General features: G+C 34.7%; 1 protein-coding gene across 1 annotated transcript; it reads left to right on the top strand.

The window, feature by feature from the left end:
- The first annotated feature begins 357 nt into the window (after positions 1-357).
- On the top strand, positions 358-20,979 carry LOC101005621 (FMRP translational regulator 1). The gene is made up of 10 exons (XM_031660813.1): positions 358-5,337; positions 8,874-8,967; positions 11,661-11,732; positions 12,002-12,150; positions 13,340-13,433; positions 13,520-13,636; positions 15,818-15,988; positions 16,083-16,161; positions 19,661-19,770; positions 20,619-20,979. The coding sequence occupies exons 3-10, from the start codon at positions 11,718-11,720 to the stop codon at positions 20,838-20,840; spliced, it is 957 nt and encodes a 318-aa protein (XP_031516673.1). The 5' UTR covers positions 358-5,337; positions 8,874-8,967; positions 11,661-11,717; the 3' UTR covers positions 20,841-20,979.
- Positions 20,980-21,029: the final 50 nt, after the last annotated feature.

Here is a 21,029-nt window from a genome sequence, read left to right as displayed (position 1 = left end):
TTTCCTTTCCTTTTCCTTTTCCCTTTCCCTTTCCCTTTCCTTTGTTTCTTTAGTTTGTTTCTTTGTTTCTTTAGTTTGTTTCTTTGTTTCTTTAGTTTGTTTCTTTGTTTCTTTTGACGGGGTCTCACTGTTGCCCAGCCTGGAGTGCAGTGGTGGGATCTCAGTTCACTGCAACCTCCACCTCTGGGGTTCAAGCCAGTCTCATGCTTCAGCCCTCCAGGTAGCTGAGATTACAGGCATGTGCCACCATGCCCGACTATTTTTTGTATTTTTAGTAGAGATGGGATTTCGCCATCTTGGCCAGGCTGATCTCAAGTTATCCACCTGCCTCAACCTCCCAAAGTGCTGGGATTCCAGGCATGAGCCACAGGGCCCGGCCTCCGGCAGGTTTTCTTTAGGAGGGATATTTTACAATGCTGTAAGTTTTTCCTAACGAGAATTACCATAGCACTACATGTTCTGTCTTCAGTAAATGATGGAAGCTTACTGATGATGTTGTGGTTGTGTTCATTGCTGGTCGGGTGTACATTGAAACTTTAATACACAATATCCTCTCCTGTGAGCAGTGGTTCCTGTTTGTAAGATACTTTACTAAGGGAAGGAATGTGAGATGTTGCTGGGGAGAGTTTACCCAAATAGGGGTGGACTTTCTGTTTTTGTTTTATCAGTCCTGGTATTAGAATGTGTGAATGGATAGCACTAGGCTTTACATACTTTCGTAAATATGATTGTTGTAATTACCTCTTTGGCCCAGTTGCCAGTAAATTGGGGACCCCTTAATGATTTATTTCCTGTTTATTCACCCTGATGAAGAACCTGTATCTCTTTTAAACTGTACTTTATCACCTTTCTCAAACCCCAAGATTTTCATCACATTTTTTTTCTTCCCAAACTCTAAATAACCTTTTAGTATTAAGTATATTTGTGGAAGCGTTCTTTTCTTTTTCTATCCCAATTTTTAAAGTTTTTTTTTTAAGTGTGCTTTTGTTGGAATGTACATTTTCCAAATGCAAAAGCATTTATGATTCTGCATCTCTTATAAAATATGACACTCTCTACTTTAGCTCTCATTTATTTGGTGCCCCTCATGTGTGTAATTTCATTACCCACAACAGTCTTAGGGAGACTGGTCGAGTTCCTTATTTGCAGATGAGGAATCTGAGGTCCAGAGATCACTTCTTGGTGAGAGTCTCACAGCTATTACGTGTTAGAGCCAAGATTTCGAACATAGGTCTGATTCACAGCAAAACCGTTAACCACTAAGTACACTGACTCCAACAAGAGCCCTAGCCCTCACGCAATACACTTTAATTCCCCTGTGTGTTCTTTCAAATTCATTCAATTTGCTGCCTTTGGAAACCTCTCAGGAACCTCCTCAACCTGCCTTCTCTACAGACATCAGCTTTGCCTGATAGGTAGAGATCACAGGAAAATGCAGTTTTCCAAGGTGGTGATAGGTGGAATGATAGTGCTCTGGAGATGGCCAAAGAAGAAAGGTATGAGTGTATCTGTGGGTGGGTAAGTGGTGGATAAGGGGAAAGATAGAGCCCAAAGGGGGCTATTGGAAAAACTATGATGAGAAACAGGAAGATGGAACCTTGTTGGAATGAAGATTTAGTGAAAGACCTTAGAATTAACAGGAGGTATTTGTCTTTCACGCAAGTGTAGACCAAAGGCAACCTATGAGTTTCTTTTATTCCACTTATTAAAGCACCAGCCAAAGGTATTATATACCTTCTGTATTCACTTAAAATGACTGATTTTGAAAAAGTCATGTAAGCATCCATTTACAGATAAGCCTTATTAACTCAAAGGCAGTGGCCGTCTTGGGCTCCGATGATTATTCAAACCATTTCTGACACTACATCTGGAAATGCATTCAGAGCCTGCAAAAGCTTTTTCTTTCTTTCTTTCTTTTTTTTTTTTTGAATGGTCACAGCACTTGCAGATCTTCCTCCTTTGAGAGAATATTTGATTTTAGGAAATAAGCAAATGTGGTGAATAAGTATGATTCAACTGGGCAATAACTTTTAGGCAAAGAGAAAAAAGGAAAATATAACAATGTAGTAATAAGGCTGATATTATAGTGCTTTTATGATGAGTCTGAAAACAGTCTCCAACATTTATAAATGTTTTAAATCGGTTCTGTCTACTGCAGTAGCACTTAAGCCATATGTGGCTATTGAGCGCTTGACATGTGGCAAGAGTGAATTGGAGACCGATTTTAATTTTATTTAATTTTAATGTAAGTAGTCACACATGACCTGTGGCTACTATGGCAGATAGCATAGTTTTAGACAGGGGCAGTAGTCTTGGGTAGATACTTGATTTACTTAGAACATTTCTTTACCTAGCTGTAACAGGGTTCTAATAGCTGGTTAAAGGACTTAACATTTTTAGCATGTAGTATACAGTAAGGAACTAATGTTAATTACTGCCAAGATGTATAAACATTATAAAACTTTAGACAAGGATGAACACAGAAGCGTTGGCCCTTCTTTGTAAATAAGGGATCAGTTACTTCCTAATAGGTGTCTTAATTTTAGTTAGTAATCTAATAGCACCCCCAAAAACCAAACTTAATTTGTTATTAGCCATCCTGTAAAGACAAGGGAGAAATGGGGGCCAGGAGAATCCTCTTTGCCATTCTCTATAATTTTTATGACCTATAGAAATAAGAGCCTAAGAGTGACCAGTTCCTGCAACCTAACTCAAAATTAGGCCTCTCTGTTGAAGTAATAGTGCAGCAAACAATCCCTTGAAGCACTGGGGCATGAACCCTTATGAAATCTAATAATTCTAAAGTATCATTGGCAGTATTAAGCTAGAGTTCTCAAAATATGCTGTAGAAAATATTGTTCATTTAAATATAGCTGAGTAAAAATAACCAAGATCAAAATCGTAAGAAAATGTTGATTTCTCCCCTTTTGAACCAGTAACTATAAGGATATATACCCATGCTTAACTTAAAAATAATTATTTAGCCACGTTGGGTATAGCACAACATATGGATGCCATTATAGTCCACCTTGATATTATAAGGAAGCTTTCTTTTAGTGTAGCTTTACTTTTATTTATTTAAGCATTATTGAAGAAGCTTGGTATCTCTGTTAAGTTGCTTAAGTTGCTTCTCTATCAGTGTTTTCCAGGGCCTCATCTCAGCTTCCATAGTTTTTCTTAAGAGCAGCTAATTAATGCTTCACTCCGTATGCTTTAACTTGATATTTTGGGAAGTTTCATTTTTTAAAAGAATCTTTTTATTTCAGGCCTTTGAAGACAGACATGTTTGTTTAACAAGACATCTGCATTGAACCATTTGTTTTTAAAAACATGTATCGGGCATCTTCTATATATCAGAAACTATGCCATTTCCTGAGGACACAGAAGTTAGAGAATGGTCTTAATCCAAACCAGTTATCGTCTCACTATCCATTATGCGTATCAGACATTCAATGTCATGAGGATTTACTACTGTGTTTTCTCCCAAGAGTTTTATAATTTTGGCTCTTATATTTAGGTCTTTGATGTATATTAATTGATTTTTTTTTTTTTTGTATGTAGTGTGAGGTAAAGGTTGAAACGTACTCTTTTTGCATGTGGATATCCACTTGTCCCAGCTTCATTTTTTGAAAACACTATTCTTTCCCCATTGAATTGTCTTGGCTTCTTTGTTGACAAAGGATTTATTATTTCTGCCACAACCCAGCTGTTTCTCACTGTCTAAACCTTTATGCCTACTGCCCCTTAGGCTTAGTGGAATGCCTCTCCATCCTCCTCTCTCTTTTGTTTACCTAATAGTTCCTTATCCCTTAAGGGGTCAGTAGGAACCTCACCTTCTTCAGTATGTTTTCCTTTGTCTTATTAACCTACCGCCATCACCCACACACATACCTTTTCCCTAAGGCTGGGATAGGAACCTCTTAGGCAATGATCTATTTGATAACTACTCACTGAGTTCATACTAGGCACTCTGCAGTATGACCATAAATGAAGTAAAACCTGACACCACCCTCAGGAAACTTACTGTTAGTGAGAAAATGGGCTATAATAATAGAGTGGGGTAAGTTTATTGTAGGGATAAGCATAGGATGCTATGAGAATGCAGAGGACAGGAATTTAACCTGGACTTCTCAGTTCTCCCATTGAAGATGACATCTGAACTGAAATCTGGAAGAACAATAAGAGATAGCTATGTAAAAAGAGGGGAAGAACTAGTAAAGAAGGAATGGAGAGAGGCCCAGAAACTACAGAGTATGGCACAAGTAGTTTAGCATTGTTGGGTCACAAACTCTAAGGATGTGAAAGATAAAGTTGGAGAAGTGGTGGGACTGGGGAGGACAACTCCTGTAGAGCCTTTTATGGCCGGAGAAGGAGTTTGGCTATGGTCCTGCAGGCAGGGAGAAACCACTGAAGGGGAGAAACACATACAGAATAAATTTGAGTAGAAGCTGAAATCTCCCCAAGCCCTTTTAAAATGAATTAAGTTAAAAAGCCTTTGGGTTTCTTTATGCTTTGTCCTATTCTTCTAATTGTCCAAAACAAAAGCTCTCCTTTTCTGTACCTATTAAAAGGTTAATTTTGTAAAATTACGGACAGTATGCTGATTAAAGAATTCTTGATGATTGGCCATTTTGTTCTGTCTTTGTGTAGATTATTAACAATTGTGTCATCAGATTTAAAAGATCTAAACCTCTGGACTTTATATATTTTTTCTACAAGTGCCTGTGAGATTGAGAACTTAATTCAACTCTAGTAACTGGACTTTTTAGTGTTGTTTGCAGCATATGATTGTTAAAGAAAGTTTAGTATATTTGTGTGTGTGTGTATATATATATATAGACTTGAGGTTATATTTAATCATTGACTATTGGTATTCTTCTAAGATTTTAAGGAGAAAAAGGTAGTTTACAACATGTGGCTGATATATGGTTCTGGAACAATTTTCTTAGTTTTCAGTAATTCTATCCTAAAATGTACGTCCAGCTTTGCACTCACCACCACATTGTAATTTTCAGTGTACTTGTCTATTTTTTGAGATGTTGAAGGCTATGCAGCAGTTTTTTTCTTGTTTAGTGTTTTAGCTATCTGTGTCTTTAGGGTGTCGCACATACAAGGTGGCAATATAAATGTGCTTAATGAATAAATGATCTTCAAAAACTGACCTTCATTTGAAGTTCTGTTTTATTCATAAACACATAAAACGTTTGGTATCTCTGTAAAATTTGACTAGAAACAAAAACTATATTTAAGCTCACAAGTTAATTTAACATTTTTTCTTACACAGGCATTTGTAAAGGATGTTCATGAAGATTCAATAACAGTTGCATTTGAAAACAAGTAAGTGTCTCGTTACATAATTTTAATGATGAGGTTCTTTAATATTTTATGCTAATTCTACTTGTCATTTTTTAAAAAATTCAAGTCTAGTTTGAGTGCTTGTCAGGAATGGATCTTCATGTTACTGACTTAGAAGTTTCTGAACAACTCAGTATTAAACTAATGGAATGACTGTTTCTGCTAATGACCTGAAGGTCCGTTATTGTATGATATTGATCCTTACGTCTTAATTACCTTGAATGTGAGGAAAGAAACCAGAGATTCTTGTGTATTAGTAACTGGAAGTTTGCATAGGAATATTTGTAAATTTTAAAAAGATAGCAATGAAGGGATTCATGGGTATTGCTAAAAAGCTGTATGTGAGTTCTTTAACATTAAATCTAAAACTGATGGTTTTAGTTGTCTAGTATATTTTATGGAAACAGTCCTGTTTAGCCATTATCTGATTTTTTTTATGTTTCATATATTCAGCAATAGCAGTAGCTGATCTTTTCTGCTCTCTTTTGCTAGGTGAGGAAATAAAAACAGTCATAGGCCTAGGAATATTAACTGTATGAAAGCATCAATAGTATAGATGTTAACATTTTATTGGAGAAGACAAGTCTCTTGACTAAATTTTTTGAATGCTAATAAAGGCTATTTTCAGGGTAGCTGTTTAAGATTGTAAAGTACATATAAACTCCTTAGTCAAAGTGTAGATGTGGCTGTGATCTTAGGATTTTTACTAAACTCTGATGGATGGTTAACAGTTATCATTTTTTTTTTTTAGCTCTTATGTACCAAGAAAATTAATAATATATCAAAAGCAGGCTGCAAATCTATAGAGACAGAAAGTACATTAGTGATTGCTTAGTGCTGGGGCTGGTAGGGAGGCCATAGCTGAAGAGTACGGGATTTTTGTGTATGTGGCAATGAAAATGTTGTAAAATTGACTGATAATTATTACACATAACTGTAAACCTTCTACAGACCATCGAATTGCACATTTAAATTGATGAATTATATGATATGTGGATTATGTCTGCTAAAATGTAGTATGTGACCCAGGCATACTGAGCAATAGATACACACATCTTGCTTCTAAATAAAAATAATAGTTTAAAACCAGGCCTGTGTTTCAGTGTCTAGAAAACAAATTTTGTAATTGAACTTAGCAGAGTCTTTTGGCTAGCAGTAGGACAAAGTAGTATCCTTAGATGCCTGAAACACATGTAGGGGGACAGAGATAAAAAGATCAAAAGTATCTAACCCTATTTCTGGCTCTGGACTAATAATCACAGACCAAAATACAAGTTTGAATAATAGAATACCTTTCCCTGAACACATAAAGCCAAAAGTTTTAGTATTTGTCTCTTTGCCGTTTCATGTATCCATGGCCATACAATAGACAACAGCATCATACCAACAGAGGAATCTTTGATAACTTGGAGGGTATTTTTTTCTTACAATTATACACTTTATCTGTTTACTTACATCACTAGGTAAATGCTGTTTCCCATAAAGGGAGAGTTGTCTTTATTTGGTACTCTTTTAGTTTTTCGTAGTCTATAATCTAAAGTATTAAGCAAACACTCATTTCCTCTATGCATTTAAGAATTTGTCTAGTTTATACATTGATTTATCAGATCACTTACTTTTGGTTTTCAGTCAGATTTCTACCATAAACTTAAAATTATTTCCTCTTTGGACCTTCTAATTATTTATCTCCTATACCATATGTGCATGAAAGTTTCTCTTCAAGCTCTTTGTCATCCTGGGAGTTTGAAATAGATCATTGATTTTTAAACTTGTGTTCATGGAGTATGTTTGCGATACAACACTGGGTTTGAGCACATCAATAGGATTTAATAGGTCTCTACCGAAGTAATCTCTTTGCTCTTCCTTGTGTGTTTCCTTTTTGGTTTTCTGTTAGAAACAAAACGAAAACAGTGTTTTGTAGAATGCCAGATTGTATTTATCCTTTCTTTCCTTTCAATCAGGAAGAAGCTCCTGTAACTGATACCATATTGTTTTAGGTGCTTTGTTTTTAGGTGCTTCCTAAACCTTCCATAAAGCATAAAGCTGTTTTCATATTTCACATTTTTTAATAAGGAATTTGAATTTTTATCTGTATACACTTAAAATAATTATTTCTTATTTGGAACCAAGAAGTTATGTTATACATTACTATATGCCTTAAAATCAAATTTAGCAATGAATCTGTAACATCTATTAGGTATGTATAATAACTCAGAGGAGGGTTTAGTTAATTTAGGCCCTAATCAGATTTCCACAAATTCTGACTTAATATTTGCCCTCTTATATAACAGCTCTTCTTTAAACAAAAACGAGTACTTTTCTCAATAGAATTTTACTAAGAAAGCTCTTTGGTAAAACATTGACATTATGCATAGAACATATCTCAGTATCTGCTAATGAAGAACACCAAAAAGAACCCAGATGTGACTGCTCCAGAAGTTGAATCCTCAGCGTTTTTGCAAAGTTTGTCTTTTAATATTTTATATATATAAAAATATATATATATATTTTAAGACAGGGTCTCACTCTGTCACCTAGGCTGGAGTGCAGTGGCATGCTCATGGCTCACTGTAACCTTGAACTCTTGAGCTTGAGCTATCCTCGCATCTCAGCCTCCCAAGTAGCTGGGACTATAGACACATACCACCACACCTAATTTTATTTTTTTTAATAATTTGTTGTAAAGATGAAGTCCTACCTTGTTGCCCAGGCTGCTCTTGAAGTCCTGGCCTGAAGCAGTGCTCCCACCTCAGCCTCCCAAAGCTCTGGGATTATAGGTTTGAGCCACCGTGCCCTAATATTTTGTATTTTTATGGATATAAAAAATAATTTGGTATCTTTCAGAGTTGTTTAATATCATTTTAAATTTAAAAACATAGGCAACTTAAACTCCTATAGGCTGTCTCCATCGGGTTTCTGTGGTTTAGGAGACCCCACCATCCCAGTGCATGCTGATAACGTCATACTGATCAGCATCCAGCTACCCACAGCAAGAATTGACCACCTCGTGGGATCTAAAATTTAAAGGGGGAAAAGTGAGTTGTGAATTGCTAATGTGCTGACAGCCCCATTTTGCTTGGGAATTAGAGGGCAGTTTTTGTGGTCCTTGGAATGTGGTTAAAATTCTTCTGCAAGTGGAAGTATGTTTATATTACTAACAATTACTGGTACTAATATTCAAATATTGAAGGAAATTTCTGTTGTGGACTTATGTTTAAAGCTCTTAGAAGTTGAAATTATTGGAAAGAAGACTTGTTTTGAAAATCATAATATTGCTGTATTGTGTTTAGAGAAATATTCCAAACGGGAGTAGGCTGCTGTGCTGCATGCAGACTTTGCTGAAATGTTACTATATTGCCATTATGTCCCATTCAGAAAAACTGATGATTTTAAAGCTTTTGCTTCTTGAAAGTAGAAAAAGAGGGGTCACGCTTAACCAAAAATTGATGGCAGAGTGGTCACTGTTTCAGTTAAACATGAAAAGCATGTTAAATAATTGTATGTTTGCTTATTTACAGCTGGCAGCCTGAAAGGCAGATTCCATTCCATGATGTCAGATTCCCACCTCCTGTAGGTTATAATAAAGATATAAATGAAAGTGATGAAGTTGAGGTGAGTTTTCCCTGCCATAAAGTCATTTAGCACTGAAGGAGTGGGGTTATTTAATTTATCTGTGTGTGTGTGGTGTGTTTTTTTTTTTTTTTTTTTTTTGATACCTTGTCTTTAACACTGTTTAAATTACTTTGAGAATTACAGTTGAAATGGACATGTGCTTTTGACTGACTCATCTTATTAATAATTCAAAATGATACATGATGCTTACATTTGGCTATTTGAGCAGTACTCAGAGCATATATTTGAAAGTCATTGCCTCAAGTTCCTTTGCCCACTAGTAATTCTTTTCTCCTTCCCTTAATTTCTGAATCTTTGAATATGTCGTTTGTTTACAACTGTGTCCCCATTGTAAGCAAAATGGATTATGAAAATTAATTTTACACAGGAAAGAAATCATGCTTTATTACAGAGTAGTATACTAGAATTTCTTTAAGTAGCAGTGAATCTTCTTGGTGTATTTTTAAAAACCTACAAGCTTTAGTTAATACATATTAGTAAAATCTCTTTTTCATAGGGCATATCGTGAACTACCTGCTTATCTCCCATTGAGCTCTTTGACCAAAATGTGCGATGGAGATCTAACATGTGAACAGAAATGTTGTGCTTGTGATTTCTTTCTCCATTAGAAATTGGTTTTGTATTTAAGGCACTAACAGTGCCTTACATAGTTTGTGTGGTATCCTGTCTCCTTTGTATCCTTTCACATACTCCATTTTGAGCTGCTTCTCTTTTTTTTCCACGATAATAAGCATAATGCCTTACTATTAGTTAATAGTAGTTGCCGTTCCATGAATATTTGTAGTATGAAGGATGTGGCTTAGTAGACATTTGTGCAGGTGAGGCAGAGTGGTTCTAAGTCCTGTCCTTCAGTTCTTTATTTTTATTTTTTTATTTTTATTTTTGAGATGGAGTCTCACTCTTGTTGCCCAGGAGTGCAGTGGCACAATCTTGGCTCACTGCAACCTCTGTCTCCTGGGTTCTAGTGATTCTCCTGCCTCGGCCTCCTGAGTAGCTGGGATTACAGGTGCCCACCACCGCACCCAGGTAATTTTTATATTTTTAGTAGAGGCGGGGTTTCACCATGTTGGTCAGGCTGGTCTCGAACTCCTGACCTCAGGTGATCCACCCGCCTCAGCCTCCCAAAGTTCTGGGATTACAGACGTGAGCCACCGTGCCCAGCTGGTGCTTGAATTCTTATTTGCTGCACTAGATAGTAAAGGTGTAGCAAAAACAGGACAGAATCTTCTGCCTTTGATGAAATCACATTCCAGTGAGGATAGCTAATGTGACAGATGTGAGTCTTAACAAAGAAAAAAAAAGCGAGAGAATGAAAGATGATATAGGGCAGGATTGCTGTTTTAGAGAGTAGTCAGGGAAGGTCTGTCAATGTCCAGGCCTGTGTTTTTCTCTCTACAGTTTTAAAGTGGACATAGGATAAAGTGTTATTTATTTTCCAAAAATGTAAGCAATCTCTACTAGGTTTAAGCAGCTGGGCTTGGTGTTGCAAGGGATCTTAATAGGGAACAAAAACACTTTGTATACTTAGCTGTCCACTTCCCCAGGAGACTGTAAGCTCTCTGAAGGCAAGGCCCAGGTCTTTGGTCTATATTAGGAGTACCCAGAATTTGATGGAGAGATGAAAGGGACTTTTTCTCCCCTGCTTGGTCACTTGACAAATGGGGACCAATGAGATACCATTGCTAGGATGACCTCACCGATTTGCTGAGGTAATTTCTGTGGCTGGAGTAGTTGAGAAAGATGGAAGCAAGAGGGAAAGGTATGTTAAGTTGTATTCAGTCACTGTATTGTGTGATCATTAACTTTGGTTGTAAAAGGGAGGCAAGCTCGAGCTTTTACTCACTTGTCACCCCTAGACTCTGTACCTTTCTTGGCCTCATGTCCTCATCCCCCTTGTCTTTCCTGTTTCTGTTTTCTGCTTCTGAGTATCTCTGTCTCTCTCTCCATATATACTCTATTGTCTCTTTTCCTGTTAACCTTGATTTGTTAGGGTCTTCATGAAAGATTCCATGCTGTACGTCTTAAGTGAACTTTAAAGTGGTCACCAAAGAGATGAGTTAGAAGAACTGATCTGCAGTGTGTGACAGACCAGGAAGGTGATATCCAGAGGATTGCCACCATGAAGTTGTCCGTTTTAGTGGAGAGGAAGCAGGAGACCAGAGAGTGACCAAGGATCTGTCCATTTAGTTCCAGGAGATGTGAATGCCAGAGTGGTGTCCTTAGTGGACTGAATGTTCAGTGGTCTTACTTATTTAGTGACGAAGCAACAAGACAGTAGGGTATGGTCAGTAACTTTCAGTCAATTTTTGGTTACTAGAATAAAACAAAAATAAGTTTATACATTTTGAGATACATTTTTGTAACTCGCTGAGTACCCAAGGAAAGTGTGGTTGTATTAGCGTCTATTTTCAGAGCACTAACTATTGCTGAATTAGAACAGAAATCTAGGAAAACTGATTTTTACGAGGAGCTTCAAAGCAATCTCAGGTAGTTTCTGATTATGTATCTCTGCCTAGGGGTACATAGACAGGGTTACAATTTGGTTAAAGATACATGACGTGATTTTAAAGACACCTAGGGGCATTTTAAGAAAATTTCCTTGCTGTCTGATAATCTGCAGATTTCAAAATTATGTTAATCATGAAATATTCTGTGTTGTAATTTTTGTGTAGGTGTATTCCAGAGCAAATGAAAAAGAGCCTTGCTGTTGGTGGTTAGCTAAAGTGAGGATGATAAAGGGTGAGGTAGGAAAATGCCTATTTAATTTTTTTTCTTATACTATATCCTTTTTTTAAACCCAGGTTGTACATTTCCATATGGATTTCTATTTTGAAGTAATATCTAATTTTGAGTAATTAAAATGTTTTCACTATTTGTTCAGTATGTTTCAGTTGGTTATAAATTTTTTCCCATAGATAATTTATTTTAAAATAACTGAATAGGGAGAACGTCTTACTCTTCTTACTCTTACTTTAAAAATTGTAATTAGGAGTGACTTTTATTTATTTCTCAGTTTTATGTGATAGAATATGCAGCATGTGATGCAACTTACAATGAAATTGTCACAATTGAACGTCTAAGATCAGTTAATCCCAACAAACCTGCCACAAAAGATACTTTCCATAAGATCAAGCTGGATGTGCCAGAAGACTTACGACAAATGTAAGTTGATACACAAGAAATGCTGAGAACTTGGAAGTAATATGCAATTAGTTTAAAAGAATATAAATTTTAAAATACTAGAAATTGATTTTAAATTTGGTGGACTTTGGCAAAAATGGTTTGGTTTGCAAGAGCAGTGGTGGAAAAACTTATTTAGCTTTTCCTACTTATAGAATCAAGGCAACCTTGCACTTGATTAAACTTACTTGGCTACACACATGGCTGATGTACATAATGTACATTTGTTTTCTAAACTAACTTTGTTCATTCTAAGATTTAAAAATGGATCAAACAAATGTGATAATTCTGTCATAAGTCACAAACTAAATTATAGACTAAATAATTTCTCCTGTTTTTTTCTCTTTTACCTAAAATGTTTTCAGATAAATGTGTAATAAGTAGAGCCAAAGAAGCTTTAAAAAGTCATCTCATCTTACAATCCTTGATCTGGAATAATGATTAAAGACTATAGAAGAGATGCATTTTTTTTTTGCAGATTTTATCAAGTGAATACAGTACATTTGATTTGGACATGTTGTTGAACATTAAATTGCAGTTCAGAATACATAGAAATCCTCCCTTTTCTAGAGATTGTGTATGTGTGTAAATTTTTGTGCCTTCTGGTTCATATGTTTCCTTCTCTCCCTCAAGTTGTTTAGCAGTTTCTTACCCCATTCTCCATGATGTGCTTATTTCATATTGCATGCCTGTATCAAAACCTCTCATATGCCCCATAAATATATATACCTACTGTGTGTGTGTGTGTGTATATATATATATATATACACACACACTATATATACCTACTATGTACCCACAAAAACTAAAAAAAAAAAAAAAAAAAAAAGGCCTGCGACAAGAAAAAAAGAAAGAAATCAGTTACCCTGTAGGTAGCTATCTCCAAAAGTTTTCAATAGTTGACTTAAGAAAACTACTGACTTGTATGTAACTGAAATCAGGAAACCTGTAGTGTAGAGTGGTTCCCCTGAGTATGTCTCCTTTGGTAATCTAAGCTGTACTTCAGAGATGTACAGAAAAAGGAGCTAAGCTTCTAAATGGATATAGCTTATTTTGCGTAAATCAAATTTAATATGAATCCATGATTCTTACACATGTAAATCTATCTGCATTTATTTATGTCAGTAGTTGGTAATTATTCATCTTAATTTTTTTTTTTTTTAATTTCTAGGTGTGCCAAAGAGTCGGCACATAAGGACTTTAAAAAGGCAGTTGGTGCCTTTTCTGTAACTTATGATCCAGAAAATTATCAGCTTGTCATTTTGGTGAGCATTTTCGAGTTGTTTATTTTTGGTTTAATTCGTCTGGGGCAATTGCCTTAATAATAATGTTGTTAATTTAAATCATTTAGTCCATCAGTGAAGTCACCTCAAAGCGAGCGCATATGCTGATTGACATGCACTTTCGGAGTCTGCGCACTAAGTTGTCTCTGATACTGAGAAATGAAGAAGCTAGTAAGCAGCTGGAGGTATGTCACTTTCCCTAGCACTGCTTGTAAGGCTACCTAGGAACGATAACTGTATCGTTCTACAACTTGAATATGGGGAGCTTGTTATTTATTTACTGCTTCTTAACAATTCCTTAGGTTCTATAGTTGGAAAATTATACAAAGCATAATCATACTAAAGTTTCCATGCCTGAGGTTTCAAAATTCAGCAGCAGCTTATGTATATTAAGGGACTTCTGGTCCTTTCACTTCTACTAGAAGTTTATCAAAGCTGCTAATAAAATGAGGCAATGCTTCTTCCATATAACATGTTGTCATTAAAAATACTAGAGAATATTTAAATATCTAATCATATTCCTTTCATTATGTATGTTTATCTTTGTTTAAAAGGATATAGAACTTCTTCATTCTAATTGGTTGTCATTCTTTAAAACTCCTGTCTTCAGATTCCCGCCAGAGGCTATTTCCCTAACTTACTATTTCGTCTCTTAAGGTGCATTTTATCTACTTCTATTAATCCTCCAATAATTTTCATCACCATACATTTGTTTTCGTTGATAACTATCTGGTACGTCCATCCATTACTAGAGAAACTAAGTGGATCTTAGAAGAATGTGCCAGCTCTACTATATTACTGTCAAATTCCAGAGTTCCTCATCATCATTCATTAGAAGGAAAACACCACACATTTGAAATAGTAAAGATAAAAAGGAGTTCCAAACTGCATTTTAAGAGAAAAGGTAGTCAAGACTGTGTTCTTATAAAAACCCTGTGAAATTTGCCACCTGCCAACTTGATGTACGATGCTGAACTCTTAGAAGAAGGGGAATAGTTTAATCTCCTTTTGCCACTTTGTTTTTTCTTAAGGCCATGGAGGGCTATTTCACTGGTCTTTGCTCTCATTCTTTCTTGATGTCCCTGTGTTCACAATTTTGTGGTTTCTTTAGTGATTCTCTCATAACTTTTAGCCCAGAACTGCCTCCTTACTTTGATTGTGAATATTATGAAAATATACTCATATGCCTCTTCTTAAACATCAAATTATTCTTAAATGATCTATTATACTTTTGGCTAACCATTTATCAGTGAATTATCAATGAAAAAGAATGAACCAGATTAATGAACCAGGACTCCAAAAACATGACTTCTTGAAAAGTCCTAGAATTATTTTATAGATTTTATTACTCTAGTCTAAAAAAAATGGATATTGCACTTTTAAATTATTTATACTAGTTATATTCATTCATTCAAATTATCAGGTCTATTGAACAATGAGAAACTAGTTTTCATGTCTGTCTTTGTTCACTACTAATATTAAAGAGATTTACATGTTCCTATAAGAAATTCCCATTTTTCAACATGAGCCACTAATACATTTGGTTTTCATTAATGGCATGCTAGAACTAAACACTAAATTTTGGTAATGGTATTTAAAGACAGTGATTATCCACAAGTTTGGGATGTCAGTGTAACTTAGTTTCGTCATCACTGAATATTTACAAGTGCTCATCATACTTGTGGATCCAGATCACAAGGTCTTACAGACTCGGGTCTCATGTTAGCTTTCAGATGCTTACTTACTAAGTTTTTAATTTTTGACATTTTTTGATTATTCAGTTTAACTACTGTACCAACAATTTTTGATTCCTTAGGTTTTGAGGGAGGTATCATTTTAATGTCATTTCACAACAGCGGACTGTTTAGACCACAGTACCTAATGAAAAATAGCACTATTTCCAGAAAATATATACTGATACCTTTTAATAAAAATGAAGCGAATAAAATTTTCTATAAAGATGATATTTAAACATTTTTTTTTACCTAAATAAGTAACATTGAGTTTGTCAGACCGAGTGAGCTGGCTTTTATTGGGGAACATTTGACCTGCTTCTTAGTTATTATATTGTTGATGTCATTGGTTAACTAAGGCAGCCTTGCAGATAAGTTTTCAGCAGTTACCTTGGAAAATGTCAATAAGTTCTTTCCTATTAACAAAAACATAAAATGTCATAGACCTTTAGTAACCTAAAAAGTACTTAGGCTGTGAGAGGTACTTTCTAAAACCTGTTAGTTTTTAACTAAAACTATTAAAAATTTATGGACCCCTCATATACAGGGTCAAGATAATTTACATAGCTGGCCTCAATACAGTTGTCATGATAGTTGATAAAGTGTATTTATCAGACGTGCATTTCTCTTCAGAGTTCAAGGCAGCTTGCCTCGAGATTTCATGAACAGTTTATCGTAAGAGAAGATCTGATGGGTCTAGCTATTGGTACTCATGGTGCTAATATTCAGCAAGCTAGAAAAGTACCTGGGGTCACTGCTATTGATCTAGATGAAGATACCTGCACATTTCATATTTATGGAGAGGTAAATATTTTACTGCATAGTTTTTTTCTTTTTCCCCAAAACAAGTATTTCAGCTAGCTAATCTTTTGTCTTAAAACTTTTCCCCTTTTATTAGGATCAGGATGCAGTGAAAAAAGCTAGAAGCTTTCTCGAATTTGCTGAAGATGTCATACAAGTTCCAAGGAACTTAGTAGGTAAGTCAGAAGTATCTGCTGACATATAGTACAAAAACAAAGTTTAGATATGTTTTAATTTATTTATGGTGATAGAATTCCACTTTTTCTCACTGGAGGGTATCATTTAATTGAAACATAGTCTTTGAAATATGGTCTGTTCTTCTAGCATACAAAAAATTATTTGGTAAGTATGATGTTCAAAGGTTACATTTTCAGAAGATATTCAAAAGAGATTGCTTTTCTAATTCAAACCTACTAATACCTGAAAGGGTAAATCTTGCCCAGCCTCCTTACTGTATACTTTTTATATCTTAAAATTAAATAATTTTTCAAAGTGAATGATATTTGGGGGCTTTATGATTTGAAGTAGATTTGTGTTTGATCCTTCTCATGGGACTATAAAATGAAAGCATTCATTTTAATTATCTCAGGGTTAAAGATCTGAACATAGGTTACTTAAATCTAAAAAGTTCCAAAGCTAGAAGAAACTTCAAATGTCTCTGGGACTTTCTGCAAAGTCAATAGTAATTCTTCATTTTGACTTGAGTACTGTTTTATGACCAGCACCATCATGAGTATCAGCAAATATTTAGGAGCTCTTCACCAATACTCCTAAATGCTGCAGATATCTTTAGTAGAACATATCAAAACCAGGTGCAGTTTTATCAAGAAAGCTACATATGTTTTTAATTTGTAAATAAAATTGGGACATACTGCCTATATGTGTTTTATCTTTTAAACTTGAGATCATGGCCATTTTATATAAAGTAATACATTTTCTTTTAAAGAAGAAAGCAAGGACTTCTCATACATTCTGTTTACGTAGTTTCGATGCTAATTTAGCCTGCTTTTTTATCAGCATAGAATCATAAACATCTTCCTTGTCATTAACAAACACTAGAAATGGTATCTTCCAAAGAAAATTAGCTTGAAGATAAAGTACAAATAGTAGGGATATAATGCAGAAGTGTTAGCTCAACTGTATACTACAGACAACTGGAGAATGTGTTTGTAATGTTACTAAGGTAACTTGCATACCAATTGTATGTGTACAGAATGTATGCATAGCACAAGATAAAGTGGTAATCTCAAGACAGTCGGGTGATGAATAATATTTATTTTCTTCTTTACAGCTTGTCAAGCAGTTGCATACCTTTTGTAGTTAGAAAGGTTATTGTAAATTTAGGAATTCTTATGGAAAAAGAGCCGGTAGGTTTTTTTGTTTTTTTTTTAAATAGCAAATGAGTAGAGAATTGTGTGTCAGATTCATTAAAGTTGGTTTTGAAGGTGGCATGATGGTAGTGGGGAGAGTGCTTGGGCATTGGAGCTGGATCTGGATTTCAGTCCTACTTTATTATTTGGTGGCAGTGTGACTGTGGGTCACTGTCTTAGCCCCCCTGAGACTTCTTTTTTTTACCTATCAAATGTGATAATAGTATCCACCTAATACAGTTGATGTGATAATTAAATGGGAAGATATAGTAGGGGACAATTCTGGACACAGTAGGGGACTCTGTTCTTCAGCTTATTCAAAACAACTCCATTTCAGTAGAACAGGATCATAGTAAATTGCCCTTTGGGATTTGGAAATAAGTGTATAATGTAGAATTGGATTATTTGCTATTAAATATTAAAAGTAGATTCTACCTGTGGTTACCTGGAAAGAAGAGGATCTCAGAAATAACCAGAAAGACTGCTAAAGTAAATCAGCCTTGTTTTTGTTTTGTTGTTTCTAGTTAGTAAAATGAGATAATTCTGTTTTAGAGATGGTCCACTGCAACACTGGGAATGTTGGGAATTTTCAGAAAGCATTTTATGTAAGATTTTGGGCAAGGCAGATCTTTAGAGAGGTGTCATAATCAGTTTTGCATGTGTTTTGTTTGAGTCAACCAACATTATTTGTGATCTCTATTTTTCACAAACTCTCTTTAGTATATGCACTAATGTATCTTCTTTTCATGATTCTTCACTCACTCAGAATGAATTGGTATAACCAGTCTGCTATAGTTAACACACAGTACTTAGGATAGTTAAGACATTATCTTAATAAAAACATCCCAAAATCTCATTTTTCATTTTGGTAACTCACTTAGATCTTTATTAAAGTCGACATTAATTCATGAAAATATAAGTGTTGCAGATTAAAATCAAACTGTGTGAAGATTCCAAGTAGCTTCTCTCACCTCACCTTTCCCCTTTTCATTGTAGAAGAGCAGAAATAATTGACAGGACCTAGACCAAGAATCCTGATTTAATGGTGTCAGTTCTGTTCTATGACTAGTCAAAGAGTTTCTAGGGGTGAATGAGGCAGCCACACACAGCAAGAGTGTCAAAGCTATGCTCTGATTACAAGAGCCACAAGAATTTTTTGTGAGAAGGCTTTTCACTGAGTTCTTATCTAGCATTGGCTCAGAGCAAATTTTCGCTTCCATCTTTTCCCCCAACTTTGCCTTGAGCTTTGCCTTTAAAGGCAAAAAGGAAAACATGGAAGATGAGATGGTGAGGGCAAGCATTTGGTGGATGTGGCCAATATAAGGGTACTTAGGTACCTTGGGTGAGCCCTCAGAATCAGATGTAGTTCACATATACATTTCTAGAGTTAGTAATTCTTAAGTTTGTAATGTCTTGCTTTAACACTCATGTGCGATGATGCTTATGAAAGCAGCCATTTTCCAGTAATGTATATGATTGAATTTTACAAAATAAGGAAATGATCAAGTACCTATTTTTTACTGGTACTTGAAATCTCAAGTTTTAATAGATGTTACTGAAAAATACTTAAACTGGTTTTAAGTTTTTTCATTGTGGTTTTGAGTTATCTTAAAGTGGGTTTTCTTAATCTTTTACTCTGTGACTAATCCCTTCACTTTTTAATACATTGCTAAAGTTTATAAGTAATGCACAGGAGTGATACTCTGTTAACACATTGACCTTGAAGAATTTGTATTCCTTTTGGATGTATGTATAGCTGCTTAAGCCACTTTCGAACTTAGATTATCTTTTATAAATGTGCCTTCCATACAGAATTCTGAAAATATTTACCATGGACAAAGAAGCAGATTTAAATCAGGTACAGATAAGAATGGAAAGTATTGAATAAGTGAATATATTTCCCATTATCTCTCCTTTTTTCTTAATTCTTTTTATAGAACTTTGCAGAAAGAATGATACATACCACGGTACCAGCAAGTTTAAAGCGTACCCTTTTGTGCAAAAATAAGAGGCTATCTTTGAACTGCCTTAAAAATTCAAAATTACCCAATCAGTTTGCAAGCATTAATCAACTCTGGTACCTGACCAAAGGAGTTTAAACAATGATGTCCTAATGAAACAGAAAACCAGATTAACCATCTTGTTGAAAAGAGTCTCTACTTTGGTTTTGAAATCTTACAATTCAATACGTACACATACATATAAAAATGTCTATCTATATGAATGTAATAGTTTACAGTAGGGCTGTGCTTACTGCTTTAAGGTATGTATTTTTAAAACCAAACTTTATTTATTTATTTCTTAGGCAAAGTAATAGGAAAAAACGGAAAGCTGATTCAGGAGATTGTGGATAAGTCAGGAGTTGTGAGGGTGAGGATTGAGGCTGAAAATGAGAAAAATGTTCCACAAGAAGAGGTATGTTCCAGTACAAATATTTTGTGGCTTGTCTAATAGTAAAAGTTTTTTTTATGTGATATGTTGAAGACCTCTAATATGTGCATAAAGTAAATGCAAATATTCTGATTATCAAGCATGCCTGCTGTAATTAATGTCATAGTTGTAGATAATGGCCCCTCTCTGTCCTCTAATGCTGTGAGTTTGGATTAGTCACTTTATTGAATCCTTTTTCCTTATCTTTAAAATGGGTAGTTATAAATTTTTAAATATGAGACATACATCACTGGGTTGAGTGTTAATAACAATTTAGTAAAATAATATATATATATAAATGCTTTTTAAAGCACTTTGTAAATGTTAATGTTGCTGACAAAGGCAAAATTGGAACATAGGTTTTCTGGCTTTTATCTTTTCACTTTTTTAGTTTGGGGATTGTGTAGTATATGTGTTTATTCTGTGTGCTTTAAATTTATTTCTGTGCTTAATATCTCTTCCCCATCCTCCTTACCTTTAAATTCTATAACCCTTTTATCTTCATAAATATATGCTTTTTGTAGCAGCTTTTAAAGTATTTGCATGGGGTAGAGAGGTGAGGATGCACCTTTCTGTGCAATAGTACTCTTAAGATACTGTCTCCTCAAAGAGCCATAATTTTCACATATTGTCTAGCTTTCTTTTTGAAAGATTCTTTTAGCTAAAGTCAAATCTTTTTTTCTGTATATAATTTGTATTCTGTAATTTTATAAACCAAAACTGTTTATAATAACTTACATCTTTAAAAAATATGATTGATAACATTAATAGAGCTAAATAAAGTTTTAAATTGGCCCTTTTTTTCTTTTTTGTGTTTTCTGTTTTTTACCAAGGAAATTATGCCACCAAATTCCCTTCCTTCCAATAATTCAAGGGTTGGACCTAATGCCCCAGAAGAAAAAAAACATTTAGATATAAAGGAAAACAGCACCCATTTTTCTCAACCTAACAGTACAAAAGTCCAGAGGGTAAGAATTACTTGTCACTTTGAATTACAACAAAAGAAATTTGTCTCAGATGTCACAATTGGTATTTTGGGTTTTTTCTCTGGTTAGACTTGTAGGCTACTTATGTGCTATTTTTTTTTTTTCAAATGTGATTGCCAGTTTATGAGATACTACAAATTAATGTGATAAATACTTTTCAATTTATTCACAGTGACAAATCTTATGCTGTAAACACAGAATAATGGGGTTGCATTTAGTGGTCACATTTTTCTTTTTTTTTTTTTTTTTTTTTTTTTT

This window comes from Papio anubis, chromosome X (genome assembly GCF_008728515.1).
Source record: "Papio anubis isolate 15944 chromosome X, Panubis1.0, whole genome shotgun sequence".
In the NCBI taxonomy this organism is placed as follows: domain Eukaryota; kingdom Metazoa; phylum Chordata; class Mammalia; order Primates; family Cercopithecidae; genus Papio; species Papio anubis.
The sequence above is the reverse complement of the archived record's forward strand: the minus strand, read 5'-3'. Positions and strand labels throughout refer to the sequence as shown.